Below are 20,155 nucleotides of genomic sequence, written 5' to 3' on the forward strand. Positions count from 1 at the left end.
CATCCCTCAAGGGGTCCCGGATTGCACGAGGGTACAGGCCATGCTGAGGGACCCAACCGGTGCACAGTCAGGGCTGGGAAGGGATGTGGGAGGTACATTTTGATTGGTTGAACAGCCAACCAGATGACCGGACACTTAGCATATTCGGCTTTTATTATGTAGGATCACATAAAAAGTCACCTTATTAATTATCTACAAATATGTTTATAATCTAGGTTATTTCAGAGGGTATCCCAGGAAGCTGCATTTCTCAAAGCTACTGGTTTACCAACTTTTTCTTTCATGCCTGAGAAGCTGTTTACTTACACTTGTTTTAACCATCTCCATCTAGGTTTTAACCATTTTTTAGAGCAAGAGAATTTATGAAGTCTCCAATTAAATATTAAGTTCTCTTTTTGGGTCTATTAGAGTGAAGTCAGGGCCCTGCCTATGGAATAACGAAGAGCATTTTGATGTGTGTGTGTGTGTGTGTGTGTGTGTGTGTGTGTGTGTGTGTTTCAATTTCAGGCACAAATTCATATTAGTATCATGACCCAGCCAGATTGTCAAACACACAGCTTTGAACACAACTAGAACACATACTAGCTGTATCCAACTTATTAATCAGGAATTAACTGTCAAACTCACAGCTGCTGGTAGTTTTCAAAAGCTCAGCTGAGGGAAAAAAAAGGAACACACATGGTTGTCTGAAGGATATGCTATCCATCCATTCCTTTCTAGAGATAGTATGAAATTCATTTCTGGGTTCAGCCAGAGAGTTACATACGTGGATATTAAAACAATTAATTTCTAAAGTTAATCAATGGACTTCCCTAAGCTTCAGTTTCCAAAATGCAAAACAAAGGAAGCTTCATTCATTCAATGATCACTCATTGAACTACTAATATCCAAAGCATTAGAATAAGACATAGTCCTACCCATCATAGATCCATCTAACTATCTTTCTAAGTATCTTTTCCTATGACCCAAGAGATAATTATAATTCTACTAGAGGCCCAGTGCATGAAATTTGTGCACGGGTGGGGGCGGGTGTCCCTCAGCCCAGCCTGCACCCTCTCCAATCTGGGACCCCCTTGAGGGATATCTGACTGCCAGTTTAGGCACTGGGATTGGGCCTAAACGGGCAGTTGGACATCTCTCTCACAATCCAGGACTGCTGGCTCCCAATCACTCGCCTGCCTGCCTGCCTGATTGCCTTTAACCGCTTCTGCCTGCCAGCCTGATCACCCCCTAACCACTCCCCTGCCAGCTTGATCGAGGCCTAACTGCTCCCCTGACAGCCTGATTGCCCCTTACTGCCCTCCCCTGCCAGCCCGATTACCCCTAACTGCCCTCCCCTGCCAGTCTGGTCACCCCTAACTGCCCTCCCCTGCCAGCTTGGTTGCCCCTAACTGCCCTCCCCTGCCGGCCTGGTTGCCCCCAACTGCCCTCCCCTGCAGGCCTGGTCCCCCCGAACTGTCCTCCCATGTAGACCTAGTCATCCCAACTGCCTTCCTCTGCTGGCCCGGTTACCCCTAACTGCCCTCCCCTGCAGGCCTGGTCCTCCCCAACTGGCCTCCCCTGCTGGCCATCTTGTGGCGGCAATCTTGTGTTCACATGGGGGCAGCCATCTTTGACTACATGGGGGCGGCAATCTTGTGTGTTGGGGTAACAGTCAATTTGCATATTACCCTTTTATTATATAGGATTATTATATAGGATGTGATCAACATAAAAATGGAGAAGTATGCTGGATACAGAAGCACAAGCAAGGACACCTTACCCAGCCAGAGTGCAGGGGAAGGAAAAGGGAAGAATGCTGGGAGGATATTGAGATATCTTAGAATAATTATGCTCACCCTCACAGGATTAGGGTATGAGTAGGGATCAAATGAGAGAGGTATGGGAGAGTACACTCAAAACTGGTAAATAAATGCCCAGATGTTGAATAGAGGTATCAGCTAGGATGCCCTTGGCTATGAAACAGAAACTCCAAATTGGCTTATTTGTAAATAGAAAATTTATTATCTCACGTGAAAAAAGGTCCAAAGTAGGGCAGGCTCCAAAGTTGGTTGATTTAGGGGCTGGATTACATCATCAAAGACCCTTGTTCTTCCCTTCCTCAGCTCTGCCTTTCTCAGTGTTGGCTTTCCACTTGGAATGAAGCACTTTAGGACCAAAAAAGGTGCCTGTAGCAGTATAGGTATCACAACAGACACAGAGAGTCCAGAGGACAAAGGAGACCATCTTCGCCTGTGCTTCCTTCTTAGGACGGAAGAAAATTTCCCAGAGACCTTTGAAGATTTCCCCTCACATTTCAACATCCTGGATTTGGGCACATGCAATTACTAGTATTTACAGGCCTGTGGGATTAGGTTTAGGATAATCAATGAGGTGCTATCCATTTTAGAGAAGCAGCCACACACACAGCTACAGTGGTGTTAAGGACATAAGCTAGCTAACTTAAAATCTCTCTTCAAGGAATCTCTCATCTGCCAAATTTTTAAAAATCTGCACTTTCTAACCTCAAGGAGATACAGCTTTTTTTTCTACTTTCAATGCCTAGAAAGCAAGGCTAATGGTAAATGATCAAATTGTATCACACTATTCATGAATTTCAAATAAAACTTACCAAAATCTACAAGTTTAACTCCGCCTTCTGTGGTCAACAGGATGTTATTTCCTTTTACATCACGATGGATAGTTTTGTTGTTATGCAAATGTTGAAGTCCCTAGAAGGTAAAAAATATTTCCTTTTAAAGAAAGCACCAGGCTGTGGTGTGGCTCAGTGGGTGAGTGTCAACCTATGAACCAGGTTCATCCCTGGTCAGGGCACATGCCCAGGTTTCAGGGCTCAATCCCCCATGAGGGGTGTTCAGGAGCCAGCAGGTCAACGATTGCCTCTCATCATTGATATTTCTATCTCTCTCTACCTCTCCCTTCCTCTCTGAAATCAATACAAATATATTAAAAGAAAAGAAAGCACCAAACAAAAACATTTTCAGATGATTGCATTTGTACAAAACCTATAAGAAACACAGTGAAAATTAAGATTCAAGCATTTTTAAATGTTTAATATTGAATTAGTCATATCAAATTACATCACTTCCACTTTGGGCTATCTAAAAATTCCAAAAAAGCAGAGCGTGCCCTTAACTCTCATCAAATATTTTATTGAAAATGTGTTGATCTCAATAAAAGAAAATGTTTATATACTTATTTTAAATAATGGCAAATAAAAACCTAACTCTTGGTAAAAAGTACACATGATCTACCTCATCATAATCACAATCTCAGAAATATACTTTGATCAGAACTCAAGGTTCTGTTGACACAAGGAGGGTAGATTTCCAGTGGAAAAAAGAAATTAGTTGTGCTAAACATTTCAGATTTTGCATATGTACTCTTGCATCAATAAATTCTAATGTAGTAATATTTTTCTAAAAATAGGATCCACATTTTTTATTTAATGAGAAACGCCTCAAATAATTAATGCACCAACAATTTAAACTGCCTTACCATTAGTGCTTCGCGTAAAATATAGGCAATTATGGGCTCATTCATTCTTTTCCCCTTTTTCAGAAATCCTTTCACAAGATCAGTCACTGATCCTCCATTGCATAGCTATAAAAGAATATTTCAAGATTGATATTAAAATGAATATGACATTTTAAGGACTTGCTATAAAAGGTTTCTACAAAACATTTTTTAAATTATCCAATTTTTGTTTCAAATTATTATTTTCATCATCCTGTTAGTTTCATAAATAAATGAACATATAAACATAACTACTTTACAATTACTTATTGGAACACAGTTTTCATATGTGTTATTTTTTAGAAGAGAATCTAAAGCACTGGGCTTGATTTTTAAATTCAAGGATAAGAATTATGATTCTACATATTAGTCCCCCCTTTCAGTATCTAGGGCTTAAAAGGATTCTTGATTTCTGATAGCTTAATTAATAGTGCAGTAGGTTCCATGACTTCAATACATGGCTATATACTATTTTACATGTGCATTAATTTAAAAACATGACTTCTTTCTAGAAAATTGCAGAATGCTTTGAAGGATTACAAATAATATTTTATAGGAAACTGCTTTAAATATCATGTTTCCCATGCTCTTTAGCCTCTGCCCCCCATACTCCCCCCACCTGCAAAGTAGAGGACTCTAAATGGAAAAGCAAAAAGGAAGAGCTTGGTAGGAGAATTTTTCACATCCCAGTTCTCCAAAGTTAGGAAACATGAAACCCCACAGAAAATTCTCAAAGGAGCTGCATATTTGCAGGACATAGAAACACTGATATTAGCAGTGGAATATGAGATAGGAGATACCTAAGCAAATGACCTCAGAACCAACAAAGCTTTGATACATGAACACTGGATCCCCTCATCTCTGGCCCTTTAGCCTTTGTCTTCAACCTGCCTCTTCTCTGAGGGCACTCGTCCATGTTCTCCTTACCCTGATCCATGAGGCCTCCACTCCTATCTGCCTTGGTACCCACAAACTCCTGGAAACTGAAAGAGCCACAATTTCTACTAACCTAAATGGAGGCAGAGGAAGGAGGTGAGAGGAAGTATATTCCTAGCAGGAGGTGAGAGGAAGTATATTCCTAGTTTGAAACACTGAACACATTTTCTCACAAACCTTTCTCTATCACGATAATTAGGTTTGACTGGATGCCTGAACACTTGGAACACATTATGAATTAAGTAAGTGATAACAGTTAAGGGGTATTGAGCACATTCTTTGTACCAAGCATATTTCAAATCCATTTACAGTATTATCTCTATGACGCACCACGCTCTAAAATAGGCATTATTATCATGTCCATATTAAAGATTGGAAAACGGAGACACAAAATAGTAAAGTAACTTGCAAAAGGTCACACAGTAGTGACAGACTAGTTTGTGGACTCAGACAGTCTAATTACAGAGTTGAGCTTCACACTTACCCATGATCCCCCAAGAGGTTTTATGGGCTGGCTGGTTGATCTAACCATCATGTATACATTGTTTCTATAAGAGGATGTTTTAAAATCTAAACATGAACTTATAAATGAACATTAAGATGGAACCCCATTTATAACCAGTGTCTTTCTACGTTCAGAGAAATTTTTTTCTGCTTATGCAGTAGGTACAGTCCCAACATTCCAACACCTGCATTTTCTTCTGTATCCAGTCCTCTAACTGGATAGACGAAAAGTGTTCTGCCCTGGCAGCAGAAAACAGTGTTACAGTGCCTCCATCGTGGCCCAGCATAATCCTACCTAATAAAAGAGAAAAATGCAAATTGACTGTACCTTCGCTACGCCCACAGCCAATCAGAGCGAACAAGATGGTGGTTAATTTGCATATGCGGGCGCAGAGCGGCCTGGGTCCCGGAAACATCCTCTGGACCCAGGCCGCTCCTAGCCTGTAGGCCCGCGCTTAGGTCCTGAGCGGCGGGGGTCCCAGAACCCCCACTGGCCACTCAAAGCCTATGGGTGCAGGCACCAAGCCGCCTGGTGGGCGGGAACATACCCGCGTCACTATAGCGACACGGGGATGTTCCCGCCCCGCCCCCAGTGGCTTGCAAAGGCTCGCGCATGAAGCGGCGGTTTGGGGCCACACCCCCAGCCAGGCGCCCAGGACCAGGGGCTGGCTGCTGGCCTCTGGGGTGTGCCGAGACCCTGGTGGCCACTGCTGCGTGCTGCCCAGGGGCCCTGCAAGCCCCCAGCCTGGGGCCCATGGTGGGGCTGGCTGCTGGCCTCCCCCAGCCGCTTGCAAAGGCTCCGGCAGGAAGCAGCAGTTTGGGGTCACACCCCCAGCCAGGCACCCAGGACTGGGGGCTGGCTGCTGGCCTCTGGGGTGTGCCGAGACCCTGGCGGCCACTGCTGTGTGCTGCCCAGAGTCCCTGCAAGCCTCGAGCCTGGGGCCCATGGTGGGGCTGGCTGCTGGCCTCCATGCGTTTGGAGACGGGGATATTCCCGCCCCACCCCAGAGACTTTCCAAGCTCCAGCACCAAGTGGCGGTTCGTGTCCATGCCCCCAGCCCAGTGCCCTCCACAGGGGGATGGCTGCTGGCCTCTGGGGTGTGCGGAGACGCCGGCAGCCACCACCAGGTGGCAGGGACACCCCCCTAGCCCAGTGGACACAACCCAGGGGCTGCATGAGCTGCAGAGGATACACCTTTTTTTAAAAAAATGTTATTGATTTTTTTTTTACAGAGAAGAGGGGAGAGGGATAGACAGTCAGAAATATCAATGAGAGAGAAACATCAATTATCTGCCTCCTGTACACTCCCCACTGGGGATGTGCCTCCAACCAAGGTACAGGCCCTTAACAGGAATCAAACCTGGGACCCTTCAGTCTGCAGGCCCACGGTCTATCCACTGAGCCAAACCAGATTGAGAGTAAATACCTTTTCTGACAACTCATTGGCTAAGCTCCCTGTAGGCCGCCACTTGCAGTGTTCTTGGTAATTTGGGTTATAAGAATCCAAGAAGGTGATTTAGGGTTTTTCCACCACACTCCTGGAGGAAAAAATGAAGGTCCCTTGAGGGGTTCCAGATTGGAGAGACTGAAGGCTGGGCTGAGGGACAATACCGCCCCCCGCCCCCCGTGCACGAATTTCATGCACCGGGCCTCTAGTTAGTTCATAAAATGACTCACAAATTACCCTAGCTGGTTTGGTCCAGTGGATAGAGTGTTGGCTCTCAGACTGCAGGGTCCCCGGTTCGATTCTGGACAAGAGCACGTACCTTGGTCGCAGTCTCAATCCCTGGCCCCTAAGGCAACCAATCAATGTGTCTCTCACACATCGCTATTTCTGTCCCTTTCTCTGTCTCTCTGCCTCCCTTCCATTCTCTCTTAAAAAAAAAAAAAAAAAGCAATGGAAAAAATATCCTCAAGTGAGGATTAACTAAAATGGATCAAAATTGACTGAAAAGAAATTAGAGCCCTTTAAATTGCAAGGAACTTATTTAAAAGAACCAAGTCTCAGGACCAGTTTGAAATTTTCTAAAAATAACTGCAGAGAGACTAAAAGATTATCCTCTTTCTCCAAAGTGTGTCTCTCTTTGGATGTACCTTCTGTGCTTGACTATTATGTTAATGCAAGAGTAAACAGCTAGAATGTGCCTGGGGGAATAAAGGAACCCAAGGAATGTGCAGTAAACAAAATTTTAAAATGCAATCATACAATTAGCACTAAGCAGTTCATATTTTACTTTCTGGTACCAATTTTTAATTAAAACAGGTCTTTTTCCCATCTATTATAGGTTAGAATACAGAATTCCATGTATTGTATATATACTATATATAATATATACACTGAGTGGCCAGATTATTATGATCTCTGAACGCATAATAATCTGGCCACTCAGTGTATATCCTATATAATAAAAGGCTAATATGCAAATTGTCCCCTCGACCAGGAGTTCAACCAGCAGGCAGGCCAGCCAACCACCTATGTCCCCTCCCCCTGGCCAGGCTGGTCAGTCCCACCCATGCACAAATTCATGCAGTGGGCCTCCAACACACACACACACACACACACACACACACACACACACACACACACACTGAGTGGCCAGATTATTATGTGTTCAGAGATCATAATAATCTGGCCACTCAGTGTATACTTTTTAAAATGTAAGGTATATTGAAGAATAAGTTTCATATAATAAAATTCACCCAATTTAGTGCACGATTCTGAATGTTGACAAATATATTAGTCACATAATCACTACCACAATGGAACAAATCCATCACACAAAAATCTCCCTTTATGTCTCTTTGTAGTCAAGTTCCTTTCCTAGCTCCTGGCAACTGCTAACCCATTTTCTGTCCATACAGATTTTGTCATAGAAATTGAATATTAAGGTATGTAGCCCATTAAATCTGGCTTCTTTGACCTAGCATAATAAATCTGAGATTCATCTATGTTGTTGCACATTACTTTTTAATTGTTGTTTTAATAATGTTGTTTATGCCCTTTTTTGATGTTGAGTATTCTATTGAATAAAGGACTGTTTAATCATTCACAATTGAAAGACATTTGAGTTGTTTCCAGTTTGGGGAAATTATAACTATTAAACATTCACATATAGGTTTCTATAAGAATAGTAGAGGCCCAATGCACGAAATTTGTACAACAGTAGGCCTTCCTTCCCCCGGCTGCCAGCACCAGCTTCCCTTTGGCACCCAGGATCCGGGCTTCCCTCCAGCCGCCAGCAGGCACCTGGGACCCGGGCTTCCCTCACGGCCCCCGCTTCGTCCGGAAGGTCGTCCGGTTTAATTAACATATTGTTTTTTATTATTATAGATGGTTTTTATTTATCTTAAGTAAATACCTAAGAGAGGGAACGGCTGGGTTCTATGGGTCATATATTTGACCTTCTAAGCAACTGCCAAACTATTTCCAAAAGTGGCTATCCCATTCTGCATTCCCACAAGCATTATATAAAATTTTTCTCCTATATTTTCTTGAGGAAGTTTTATATGTTTAGATTTTAAATGTAGATAGTTCTATGATACATTTTGAGTTAATTTGTGTATAAAGTGTGAGGTATGGGTTATATATGAATGTCCAATTGTTACAGCACACTTTTCTATCAGTCCAAAGTGTCCAAGAAACAGAAGATACAACTCTGAGTTGAGTTTAAAATCTAGCTGCCAACATCAAGAGAAGGGGAACTTTAAGTATATATTATTAAGTGAAAAAGGCAATCTGAAGGCTACAACAATTCCAGCTATTTGACATTCTAGAATGTTCTTTAATCAAACAAAATTAAAGTATAATTTTCTTAAGCTAGAGTTATAATACAGCAGCACTTAAAATGAACTGTACTCAAACTGTAGTCAAACATTAAAAAAGAAATCCTAAATTAAAACATTCTATAAACAGATCATTATAACTAGCTTCCAAAGACAGCCTTTATAATTTTTCTAAATGTAGTCTATCTTTACCATGTTAGAAGAGGATATGAGATTTTCATTCAAATTTCTGATAAAAGACTACTTATTTCTGCAGTTGGCAATTCTGGCTTGTGCTATTTTTCAATTGTGTTTTGTTTAAGAATGCTCAAAGGTCATTTGGTTAGTCTGACAATATTCTATGAAAGGCCAGTAAAGCAGAAACTATCATTTTCTTCTTTTTTTAATAAAGGAAGGGAGGTTTTTATTTATTTTTTAAATTTTATTTTATTGATTTCAGAGAGGAAGGGAGAGGAGAGGGAAAGATAGAAACTTTAATGATAAGAAAAAATCATTGCTTGGCTGCCTCCTGCATGCCCCTTACTGGGGATCGAATCCACAACCTGGAAATCGAACCATGACCTCTTGGTTCATAGGTCAACACTCAACCACTGAGCCACACCAGCTGGGCAGAAACTCTTATTTTCTAACATTCATTCTAGTTTTTACTTTGCTCATTTTATAAAAGTGCTCTCAATGCTCACATTTAAGTACTTTTGTAGAAACTAATCTTTAACAAATGCCCACTAGTAAAAATGTTGTATCGTATGGTAAGTGTATGTGAAATGTTAGAAGACACTGCTGTACTGTTTCTAAAGTGTGTATTACACTGCCTAGGCAATGCGTAAAAGTTTAATTTGCTCTACAACTTCACAAATATTTGGTATTAATAATCTTTTTTAATTTTAGCCATTTTAGTTTTGGTGAACTAGTAGCCTAAGTTGGTTTTAATTTGAACTTCACTAAAGATATTGAACACATTTTATATACATGCTTTTGTGAAGAGCCCAAAATTTTGCTCAATTTTAAAAAAATTGGGTAGATACCCTTATTAGGTGAAATTTCTTTCTATTCCTAGTGTTTATCACAAATGAATGTTGAATTTTGGCACTTTTTTATGATTTTCTTCTCTTTCTCTTAACACAGTGAATTATGATGCAGTGAATTTTAATGTGCAAACAACTTATTGTAATAAACTGGCATTCCTGGGATTAATACTACTCAATTATGATGTATTAACATTTTTATATTTTACTGGATGTGATATGTTAACATTTTGTGAAGGATTTTTGCATCTATGTTCATGTGGAATGGTAGAATATAGTTCTCTTTTCTTGCAATGTCTTTATATTCTTTTGTCAGCATAATGTTGGCCTCATAAATTAGTAAAAGGACTCATTATCTCTTTACTAAATATTTCATATGATTTTTTCCCCCCAGAATGGTGATGTGAAGAACTCGTAGACCCATTCTCTAGTGAAACAACCATAACTGATAAAAAAATCATAAAAATGAACAACCATTTAAAATCTTTGGAGCCCTAGCCAGTGTGGCTCAGTTGTTTGGATATCATCCTGTGCACTGAACGGTGGCTGGTTCAACTCCAGGTCTGGGTTGTGGGCTTGATCCCAGGTAAGGGGAGTGCAGGAGTCAGCTGATTGGCTCTCACATCAATGTTTCTCTTTCTTTCACTCTCTCCCTCTCTCCTACTCTTTGTCTAAAAGTCAATTTAAAACATCTTTTGTGAAAAATAACATCTTTGGAAATTTTATAAGGGCATATGTCAAGTGAAGAAACATTCAAGAACAGAACTAAATCTCAGTAAGAACAGCAAGAGTCTGAGAAACTTGAACCACCCTACTTTCCTCACATCTGTACAGCACATTGACAAAAGTTCTACTCTGGTGAAGTGTTTCCAAGAAGACGGGTTCTCTCTCCCCAAGGTCTATAGAATCTTCCCAAGAAGGGCAGACCACCATCATTTTTCACCCTTCTCCCCAACTCTGAGTTACAGATACTAAAATCCAGGTATGTGGGAGAGGCTCTATTCTTCTATCCAGCTCCCATTCATAAGATGGAGTTCTAACTCAAGAGTAGGAAGTCAAGCCCTGGAGTGTTTCTCAGTGGTTAGAGCATCAGCCAATACACTGAAGAGTTGTGGGTTCGATTCCCAGTCAAGGGCATGTACCTGGGTTGCAGGTTTGATCCCCAGCCCTGCAGGAGGCAAACAATTAATGTGTCTCTCTCACATTGATGTTTCTCTCTTTCTCTTTCTCTCTCAAACCCCTCCCTCCCTTCCACGCTCTCTAAAAAAAAAAAAATCAGTGGAAAAAATATCCTTGGGTGAAGATTAAGAAAATAATAATAAAAAAAAAGAGTTGCAAACCAAGAATAGGGGTCCCCATTATCCTCACACCATGCCATCTGACACAATTTGAGAAAACCAGAATCTACCTCTCTGGTCCTCAACCCTGATTATAAAGTAGGTTGTCACTTCAAGAGATGGGGGGGACCACTGCCCAACTGCTAACTCCAGAACAGTAGCTCAGATATTTTGCCCAGGGAGAGAAGCAGGACATAAAAACAGAGAGCTCCCAAACTCTCCCCAATGGACTTGACTTTATTTGAGAGATCAGATGAGGTAGTTCAAGCCTAAGGGTACTTTTGAAAATAGTGGAAACCTCAGTAATTACAAGGAGGGTGGTAGATAGCTGCATGAGAGCAAGAAGCTAACCATAGATGGTTTAGAAGAGCGATTCAGGAAAGAAACAGCTAGAAATGTTTCCTGGGGTCGGAACCAGCTTCAAAGACCTCAAAGACCAGCCTCAAAAAATACCCATTTAGAGAGGCCTGAACTTAATTAGATCAGACAGTGAATCAATTTATACCCCACAACATATAATGTGGAAGACAATAGAGGAATTAGCTAACAATTAGTGGAACCAATAGCTGGGTGTTATATCAACAGAGGCAGACAGCCTAATATAAGGATGGGGAAAAACACAAAGGAAGCACTGTTAAAGCCATTGTTGCCCCAGGGTGACTGTGAACATGCCCAAGGCTTTGACCTCTGAGGAGCAACATCAGAGGCTTCCTACTGTGGGGGATATAGCGTATTTTCTGGCGTATAAGACTACTGGGTGTATAGAAGATTTTCCTGGGTTAAAAAGTCGTCTTATATGCCGGAAAATACGGTATTTCACTAAAGCAATCCAGCCAAGTCACTAAACAAATAAAAAAGCAAAGATAACATAAATGCCCCCAGGAGATTAATATCCAGAATTCCTACAATAAAATGTCCAGTTATAAATGCAAAAGTTATGAAATATGCAAAGAAACAAGAAAATGTTGTGCATACAAATGAAGGTGACAGAAACTGCCTGTGAGAGGGCCCAGATATTGAACTTAGCAAGCAGGATATATAAAATGTTAAAAAAAAAAAACTGAAGAAAACCATCTTTAAGAAGTGAAGAAAGGTATGATGGCAATGTCTCATCAAATAGAGAATATCAATAAAAAGATATAATGCACACACACACACACACACACAAATAAAAATAAAAATTCTGGAGTTTAAAAGTAGAATAATGTAAATGAAAATTCACTAAGGAAACTGAAAAGTGGATTTGAACTGACAGAAGAAGGGGTCTACAACTTTAAGAGAGATCATCAGAGATTATGAAACATGAAAAGAGAGAGGAAAGAATACCTTCATCATAGGAACAGTCTCAGAGAAAGGTATGCACACCAAAATATATGTAATGGGAATACAAGAACAGAAGAGAGAATATGGAGCAGAAAAAAAAACAAAACAAAAAAAACACCTTGGAAGAAATAACAGCTGACACTTGCCAAATTTAAAGAAAATATTAATCGATACATCCAAGTAACATAAACACAAAGAAATTATAGTCAGTCACATAAAATAACAATGTTGAAAGCCTAAGATAAAAAGAAAGTTTTGAAAGTAGCAGTGAAAAAAATGAATTCTCATGTACAAGGGACCCTAATAAGGCTGACTTCTCATCAAAAGCAGTGGAGGCAGTAGGAAGGATGACATATTCAAGTTGCTAGAGCAAAAACTGTCCATAAGAATCTTATCTAGCAAAACTATCTTTCAAAAATGAAAAGGAAATACATTCCTACATAAACAAAACTGAGAGAATTTGTTGCTACCGGATCCACCTTATAAGAAATACTAAAGGAAGTTCTTCAGGATAAAAGCAAGTGATCACAGACAGTGCTAATATTATATATAGGACAGTAAAAAAGCTAGGAAAATTCCAGGACGAGTGGAACAGGGAAACTAAAACAGGAAAATTAAACAAAGCCAAAAAGCTTTGCAAGCTGCTTATAGCAGGACCTTATCTTGAGAACAAAGGGTTAAAACCTCTCCTGCTCACAAAAGAATGCAGGAGAGGAGGGAGAAGAGAAAGGGGAATGGAGGAGGAGGAATCCTAATTGAACTTCTCACAAACCAGAGACTACCTAGTGCAAATCAACCTGGAGTTGTTAAGGCAGCAGGGAGGAGGGGGAAGGAAAGTGCAGTCTTATCTCATCCCACTGTGTAAACAGAAAAGCCAGCAGTCTGGGGATTTAATTGCCAGGTGCTTCTCACAAATTGTGAAAAAGCCATAACAAGGAAAAGGGGTGACCTTCAGAGTTCATCTATACCAGGATAATTAGCAGAGGAATTAAAAACAAACAAAAAAAACTTAGATAGGAGGGTATATAATGCCTGGAACCCCCACCCAACGGAGCTCTTCAGATTAGCTAGAGTCCATCTGTGATTCATAAGGCAGATGTATAGATTTGCTTGTATTGCTTCTTTAATAAATATGCATGCTTTTAATTTTTTTATACATATATTTATATTTATTGATTTCAGAGAGGAAGGAAGAGGGAGAGAGATAGAAACATCAATGATGAGAGAGAATCATTGATCAGCTTGCCTCCTGCACGCCACCCACTGGGGATCGAGCCCGCAACCCGGGCATGTGCCCTCAACTGGAATCGAACCTGGGACCCTTTAGTCCACAGGCCGATGCTCTATCCACCGAGCCAAACCAGCTAAGGCTTTAATTTTTTAATAAATTCATTTTAACACAATCTAATCAGGGTCACTCCTTTAAATTCATTTATACGAGAAGACCAGAATGAGGTGGAGAGAGCCCTCTCCCTCTGACGCAGGGATGTCCAATAACACACTTCTGCACCAACTTGCAGTCCTACCAACAGTGCACAAATGCTCTCTTCTCCACATACTTCCCAGCATATGTTCATTTAGTTTTAATGGTCTTTCTCCACCATTCGACTGTAAGCTCCATGATCACAGAGTTTGTCTTACTCTCTACTGAAAGCCCAAAGTCTACCAAAATGCCTGGGCCAAAGTCACAGATGATATTTATGGAATAAATGACTGGTTGGATAAACTTAAGTTCTGTACACTTACATGTGCACACAAACGCATACAAAATGACAGAATGACATCTTTTCACATGGTATATAAGGTACCTCTTCAAAGTGTGACATTTTTTACTTATTAGTAATTTCAATAAAATATATTAATGTAGTAAATTCTGTACTTCAATAAAACACTGATAAGATATGAATGAGAGCTGTCATCTTCACCTAATAGATGGTTCCTAATGTGTACTTTCATTATAGGTAAAATTTTCACATTACTTTTCAAATGTGTAAACTAGAAGCAGTTCTTTTAATGTATTATCCTATATAATAAAAGGCTAATATGCAAATAGACCGAATAGTGGAACAACTGAACAACCGGTCACTATGACGTGTGCTGACCCACCAGGGAGCACGTGGACCATGGTAGGTGTTGGCCGCGGTGGGATGGTGGAGCAGGTGAGAGTGGGGTGCCAGACCAAGGCGGGGTGCCGGTCGTTGTAATTGTGTTAAGCCTCTGGTGGTTACTGAACATTCTTTTCTCCTGCGAACTGCAGTCCCGCCCAGCGCTAGCACCTGCTGCTGGCACAGCCCCGCTCCCGTTTGCACCCTCTGCTGGCGCCGGAGCCGCCGCTCACACCTGCTGCCTGCGCCCGGTTCCAGTCCCAATTGCTCGGCGCCGTCAGCGGTGTGAGTGGTGGCTGCAGGTCGCCCCTGAGGGCTTCTCCATCTCCCCCTGCTCCTGAGGGACAGAGGGGTGATCGGGGTAGCAGCTGCCGCTCACACCTGCTGACAACACCGGCCTCGCTTGCACCCGCTGCTGGCCCTGGCCCCAATTGCTCCACGCCGTCAGCTAGTGCGACCCGACCGGGGCGGCACCATCAGCACGTGGGAGTGGTGGCGGCAGGAGCAGGGCTGCCGGCAGACAGGAGACCGGGGCTGTGGTGGGAGGGACCAGGTGGGGGCACAGAGGATGGGCCAAGATCTGCCCCTATGCCCACCACAGCCTCGCAGCCCTCAGTTCCTTTCAAGGTGCACAAATTCGTGCACTAGGCCCCTAGTTGAAATATAATTAGCTCATTTAAGAATGCAGTTGGATGTATTTTGGTAATTGTTTACAATCATGTAACCAGTAAATCAAGATATAAAACAGGCCCTGGCCAGTTTGGCTCACTGGTTGGAATGTAGGCCTGCAGACTGAAGGGTCTCAGGCTCCATTCTGGTCAAGGGCATGTACCTCGGTTACAGGCTCGTCCCTGGCCCTGGTCGGGGTCCATGTGGGAGGCAAACAATAGAAGTGTTTCTCTCACATTGGTGCTTCTCTCTCTCTGTCTCTTCCCTCCCTTCCACTCTCTAAAAAAATCAATGGAGAAAATGTCCTTGGGTGAGGATTAGCAAACAAACAAAAAAGATATAAAACAGTTTCCTTATCCTAAACTGTTTTGAAATTCTTAGGAAAACACCATTAAACATTGGTAATGCTAGCAATAAGAAATCTATGATAAAATCTAGGATAAATTAATCTATGATTAAAAAAGAACTCAGAAATGTTTCATTTGCATGGTAGGAATATGTTGATTTAACAAATGGCAACACATCTTAGGCCACACCATAGTTTCCCTCTGAGGTAATACTATAAACTTGCACTCCTGTTCAAAGAGTGGATACTTCTGCAAGCACTGAATTACTATTAGGGAAGAAATATATAGAAGCCACATATATGGGTTTCCAGTGTTACAATTAGATTTTTTTTTCCATCTTGCCCTTTAAACAAAAATAAAATAAAATGACTAGGTAACTGGCTGTCTGTTCTATTGCAAGTACACTCAATAACAGCATTTTACATGAAAACTTGGAATGGTGGTTCCAGCCCTAAGAACATGAAAAGAGTCATCCTGACCTTTATGTTCCTCCACGGCAATTGTACACAGCCAAAGGCAGGAAGGAGCAATGCTGTGCTATCAGAGCAACTCAGAAGCCCAGCTTCCCACTCCTGCCCTCCATCCCCTGGCCCCTCCCATACATGCAAGTCTGAAGTGGCTTCATGTCTCCTGTGTACATGCTCTCTGGAAAAAAAAAAAGAAAAGAAAAAGAAACCATTCCTTCATTTTACTTTCTATCATCCTATGTTTACTTTCCTCATGACAGGATTGCTAGATGCAAGTATAAAGACAGAATAACTACTAATGCATGTCATATGAAAGTAGTACTTGTCTACAAAAACCACATCGATTACCTGAAATACGTATTTGAGAGGCTTTATGATTATTTACTGAATTTTTGTGCTTTCAAATACCACCTGTAATTTTTAGTCTTTGATGCCTTGAAAGGGATATAATTTCAAAGAGAAAAACGGCTATAATTGGAAAGCAATGAGAGAAAGCAATGTCACTGTTAAGAATGAACAAATCAGGACCAATTCAGATAAATAACAGAATGCAGTGTGCAGCACCACTGCAAAAGGAGTAATTATACCTCAGACTGAATTATGAGGGAGAGGGTCTTTTAACACAAAGATGTCCTAACTCTGAATGCTTGGCTCCATTCTGGCTGAGGGAACACTAGGAAAATAGCATCTGAGAGAGAAGACTGGATTGCTTATGGATTTAAAATGTAGCTGTTCATCCAACCCAGAAGGGGAAAATTAGTTACATCTCAGTTTTTCCATTTGTCATCATCAGTAGCAAATGCTTAATGACTCAATTTTGACTCTGTCAGTCTCCAGGTTCAGTGATAATCATATGCAGAAACCTAACCAACTCTCATGTCCCCCTCGGTCCTTGCCACTGACCTTCAACTGGAGACATTAGGAGTTAAAGAAAGTACAAAACCAAAAGAGGCACAGTAGTTCCCCTCTTATCGGCAGTCTTTTTTTTCCCAGGGTTTCAGTTAACCAAGATCAACCACAGTCTAAAAATATTAAATGGAAAAATCCAGAAATAAACAATCTATAAGTTTTCTATTGCATGCCATTCTGAGTAGTTTCAATGATGAACTCTACTGCTGTCTGCTCCATCCGGCCAGGACATGAATCACCCCTCTATCCAGCATATCTACACTGTTCATAGAGTACATAAGGTATTTTGAGACACAGAGAGTAGAGACCACATTCACATAACTTTTATTACAGTATATTGTTATACTTGTTCTATTTTATTTTCAGTCATTGTTATTAATCTCTTCCTGTGCCTAATTTACGCATAAATAAACTTTATCATAGGTGTATATGTATAGGAAAAAAAATCCTATCTAATCTAATCTAATAATAGACAAATATGCAAATTGACCACACCTTCGCTACACCTAAGCCACGCCCACCAGCCAAGCCACACCCACCAACCAATCAGGACGAGTATGCAAATTGCCCCAACAAAGATGGTGGCTAATTTGCATATCAAGACAGTGTCGAAAGAAGCCAAGAGCTGCAAAGGGGAGTAAAGCTTCGAAGAAGCAAGCAAGCCAGGGGGGCGGGGGGAGGAGAAGGGAGGAGCGAAGTCAGGGCCGTAGGCGAAGGGAAACGAAGGCGGGCTGGAGGAGAAGGCGGGGCCGGCGGCAGGGGCGGAGCGGAGGCGGGTCCGGGGCCGAAGGGAAACACGGGCAGGCTGGAGGAGAAGGCGGGGCTGGTGACAAGGGTGGGGCGGAGGCGGGGCCAGGGGTGAAGGGAAACGCGGGCGGGCTGGAGGAGAAGGCAGGGCCGGCGGCAAGGGCCGAGCGGAGGCGGGGCCGGGGGTGAAGGGAAATGTGGGCGGGCTGGAGGAGAAGGCGGGGCCGGTGACAAGGGTGGGGCGGAGGCGGGGCCGGGGGTGAAGGGAAACGCGGGCGGGCTGGAGGAGAAGGCGGGGCCGGTGACAAGGGCGGGGCGGAGGCGGGGCCAGGGGTGAAGGGAAACGCGGGCGGGCTGGAGGAGAAGGCAGGGCCGGCGGCAAGGGCCAAGCGGAGGCGGGGCCGGGGGTGAAGGGAAACGCGGGCGGGCTGGAGGAGAAGGCGAGGCGGGCAGCAAGGGCGGGGCGGAGGCGGGGCCGGGGGCGAAGGGAAACGCGGGCAGGCCGGAGGAGAAGGCGAGGCGGGCGGCAAGGGAGGAACGGAGGCGGGGTAGAGTGCAGCAGGAAATCCCATTGCAGGAATTTTCCTGCAACGGGAAAGCTAGTAAAAGAATAATACACAAATTGACCATAATGGCGGAACGGAAATGACAGGTCACTATGATGTGCACTGACCACCAAGGGGCAGACACTCAATGCAGGAGCTGCCCTCTGGTGGTCAGTGCGCTTCCACAGGGGGAGTGCTCCTCAGCCACAAGCCGGGCTGATGGCAGCGAGCGCAGCTGCCAAGGCAGAGCCTCGCCCGCCTCCATGGCAGTGCTAAGAATGTCCGACTGCGGCTTAGGCTCACTCCCAGCTGGTAGGTGGACATCCCTCAAGGGGTCCTGGACTGCAAGAGGGCTCAGGTCAGGCTGAGGGACCCCACCGAGTGCAAAAATTTTTGTACACCGGGCCTCTAGTAGTACATATAAAGCTCAGTACTATCCATGGCTTTAGGCATCCACTGGAGGTCTGGGAACACATCTATCCCCCATGAATAAGGGGGACTACCGTATCTGTATTTTACTACGCAGGTCAGCCAAGGGATGAGGTAGCAATAGGCAAAAATTAACATAAGTATGGTACTTTAAAATGAGGCATAGATAAAAAAATAATTAGTTCTCCCTTTATGTCTTCATGATTAGGAAAACCTAAAATGTTAAATGACAGTAAAAATCTCCATAGACCTTCCTGTAAAAGAAAAACTAATCACATCCCATAGCAAAAAATGTTCTACCTCTTCTCTTAGTAGGTCATTTCATTTCAACTGCATAACTGGAATTTCAGAAGGCTAGCAACTAGTACTCTTTTACTAAATCAGGGCAACATTTATAGTCTGAAGATAAATACACAGAAAATTTAGAAGGAAAGAATTCCCAAACAGAACCTTGTATATTATTCATGCTCAAAAACTTATAGTATGCCCTGGCCAGTGTGGATCTGTTGGTTGAACGCTGTCTCATGCACAAAAAGGACTCCAGTCGATTCCTGGTCAGGGCACACACCCAGGTTGTGGGTTTGAAACCCGGTCGGAGTGCTATGGGAGGCAACTGATCAATGCTTCTCTCTTATATGGATGTTTCTCTCTCTCTCAATTCAATGAAACATACTAAAAATCCTATCTAATGAAAGAGTAATATGCAAATTAACCATCACTGCTACACCCACAAGCCACACCCACCAGCCAATCAGAGCGAGTATGCAAATTAACCCCAACCAAGATGGCTGTGGCCACAGAGAGCAGGAGGGAGGCTTGGGTTTCCCTGGCAATGGAGCCAAGTTTTCCACACACCCTGGCAGGCCCAGGCCTCCACTCAAGGGTACAAAGTTTCAATTATAGAAGGTAAATAAATTCCAACAGAAATGGTGGCAGCCACTGAGCTGGAAGAGCAGGAGGCTAAGGTTGCCCCGGGTGATGGAGGAAGCCAAGCTTCTGCAGCCCTGGCTGGCTCAGGCCTTCACTCCAGGCTACAAAGTTTCAATTATAGAAGATACATAAATTCCAACAGAAATGGCTGCCACCACAGAGCAAGCAGGAGGCTTGGCTCCGCTCCAGGCTACAAAGTTTCAGTTGTAGAAGATAAATAAATTCCAGATGCCAGGGCCTCCACTTGGGTCGCTGGGGGGTCGTGGCTGGCCTGCAAACCACCACAGGCCCCCTTGCCCAGGCTGCCCCACGTCCCAAGGGAACCCCCACCCTGATCCAGGACACCCTTCAGGGCAAACCAGCTGGCCTCCACCCATGCACCAGGCCTCTATCCTATCTAATAAAAGAGTAATATGCAGATTGACCATCACTCCAACACACAAGATGGCTGATCCCATGTGGTCAAAGATCCTGCCCCCATGTGGACACAAGATGGCCACCACAATATGGCCAGCAGGGGAGGGCAGTGGGGAGGGACCAGGCCTGCAAGGAAGGGCAGTTGTGGGCGATCAGGCAAGCAGG

The 20,155-nt window shown here is 43.0% G+C and overlaps 1 protein-coding gene across 1 annotated transcript in view; it reads right to left on the bottom strand.

The window, feature by feature from the left end:
- Positions 1-20,155, bottom strand: part of MYO3A (myosin IIIA) — a 211,142-nt gene that overhangs the window by 180,309 nt on the left and 10,678 nt on the right. Inside the window, exons 3-4 of the mRNA XM_008148896.3 lie at positions 3,499-3,603; positions 2,612-2,711 (exon numbers count right to left, since the gene is read on the bottom strand). Coding sequence (XP_008147118.2) covers positions 2,612-2,711; positions 3,499-3,603 — 205 coding nt within the window. The remainder of the gene's footprint in view (positions 1-2,611; positions 2,712-3,498; positions 3,604-20,155) is intronic.

Source organism: Eptesicus fuscus, chromosome 2, assembly GCF_027574615.1.
Source record: "Eptesicus fuscus isolate TK198812 chromosome 2, DD_ASM_mEF_20220401, whole genome shotgun sequence".
NCBI lineage: Eukaryota > Metazoa > Chordata > Mammalia > Chiroptera > Vespertilionidae > Eptesicus > Eptesicus fuscus.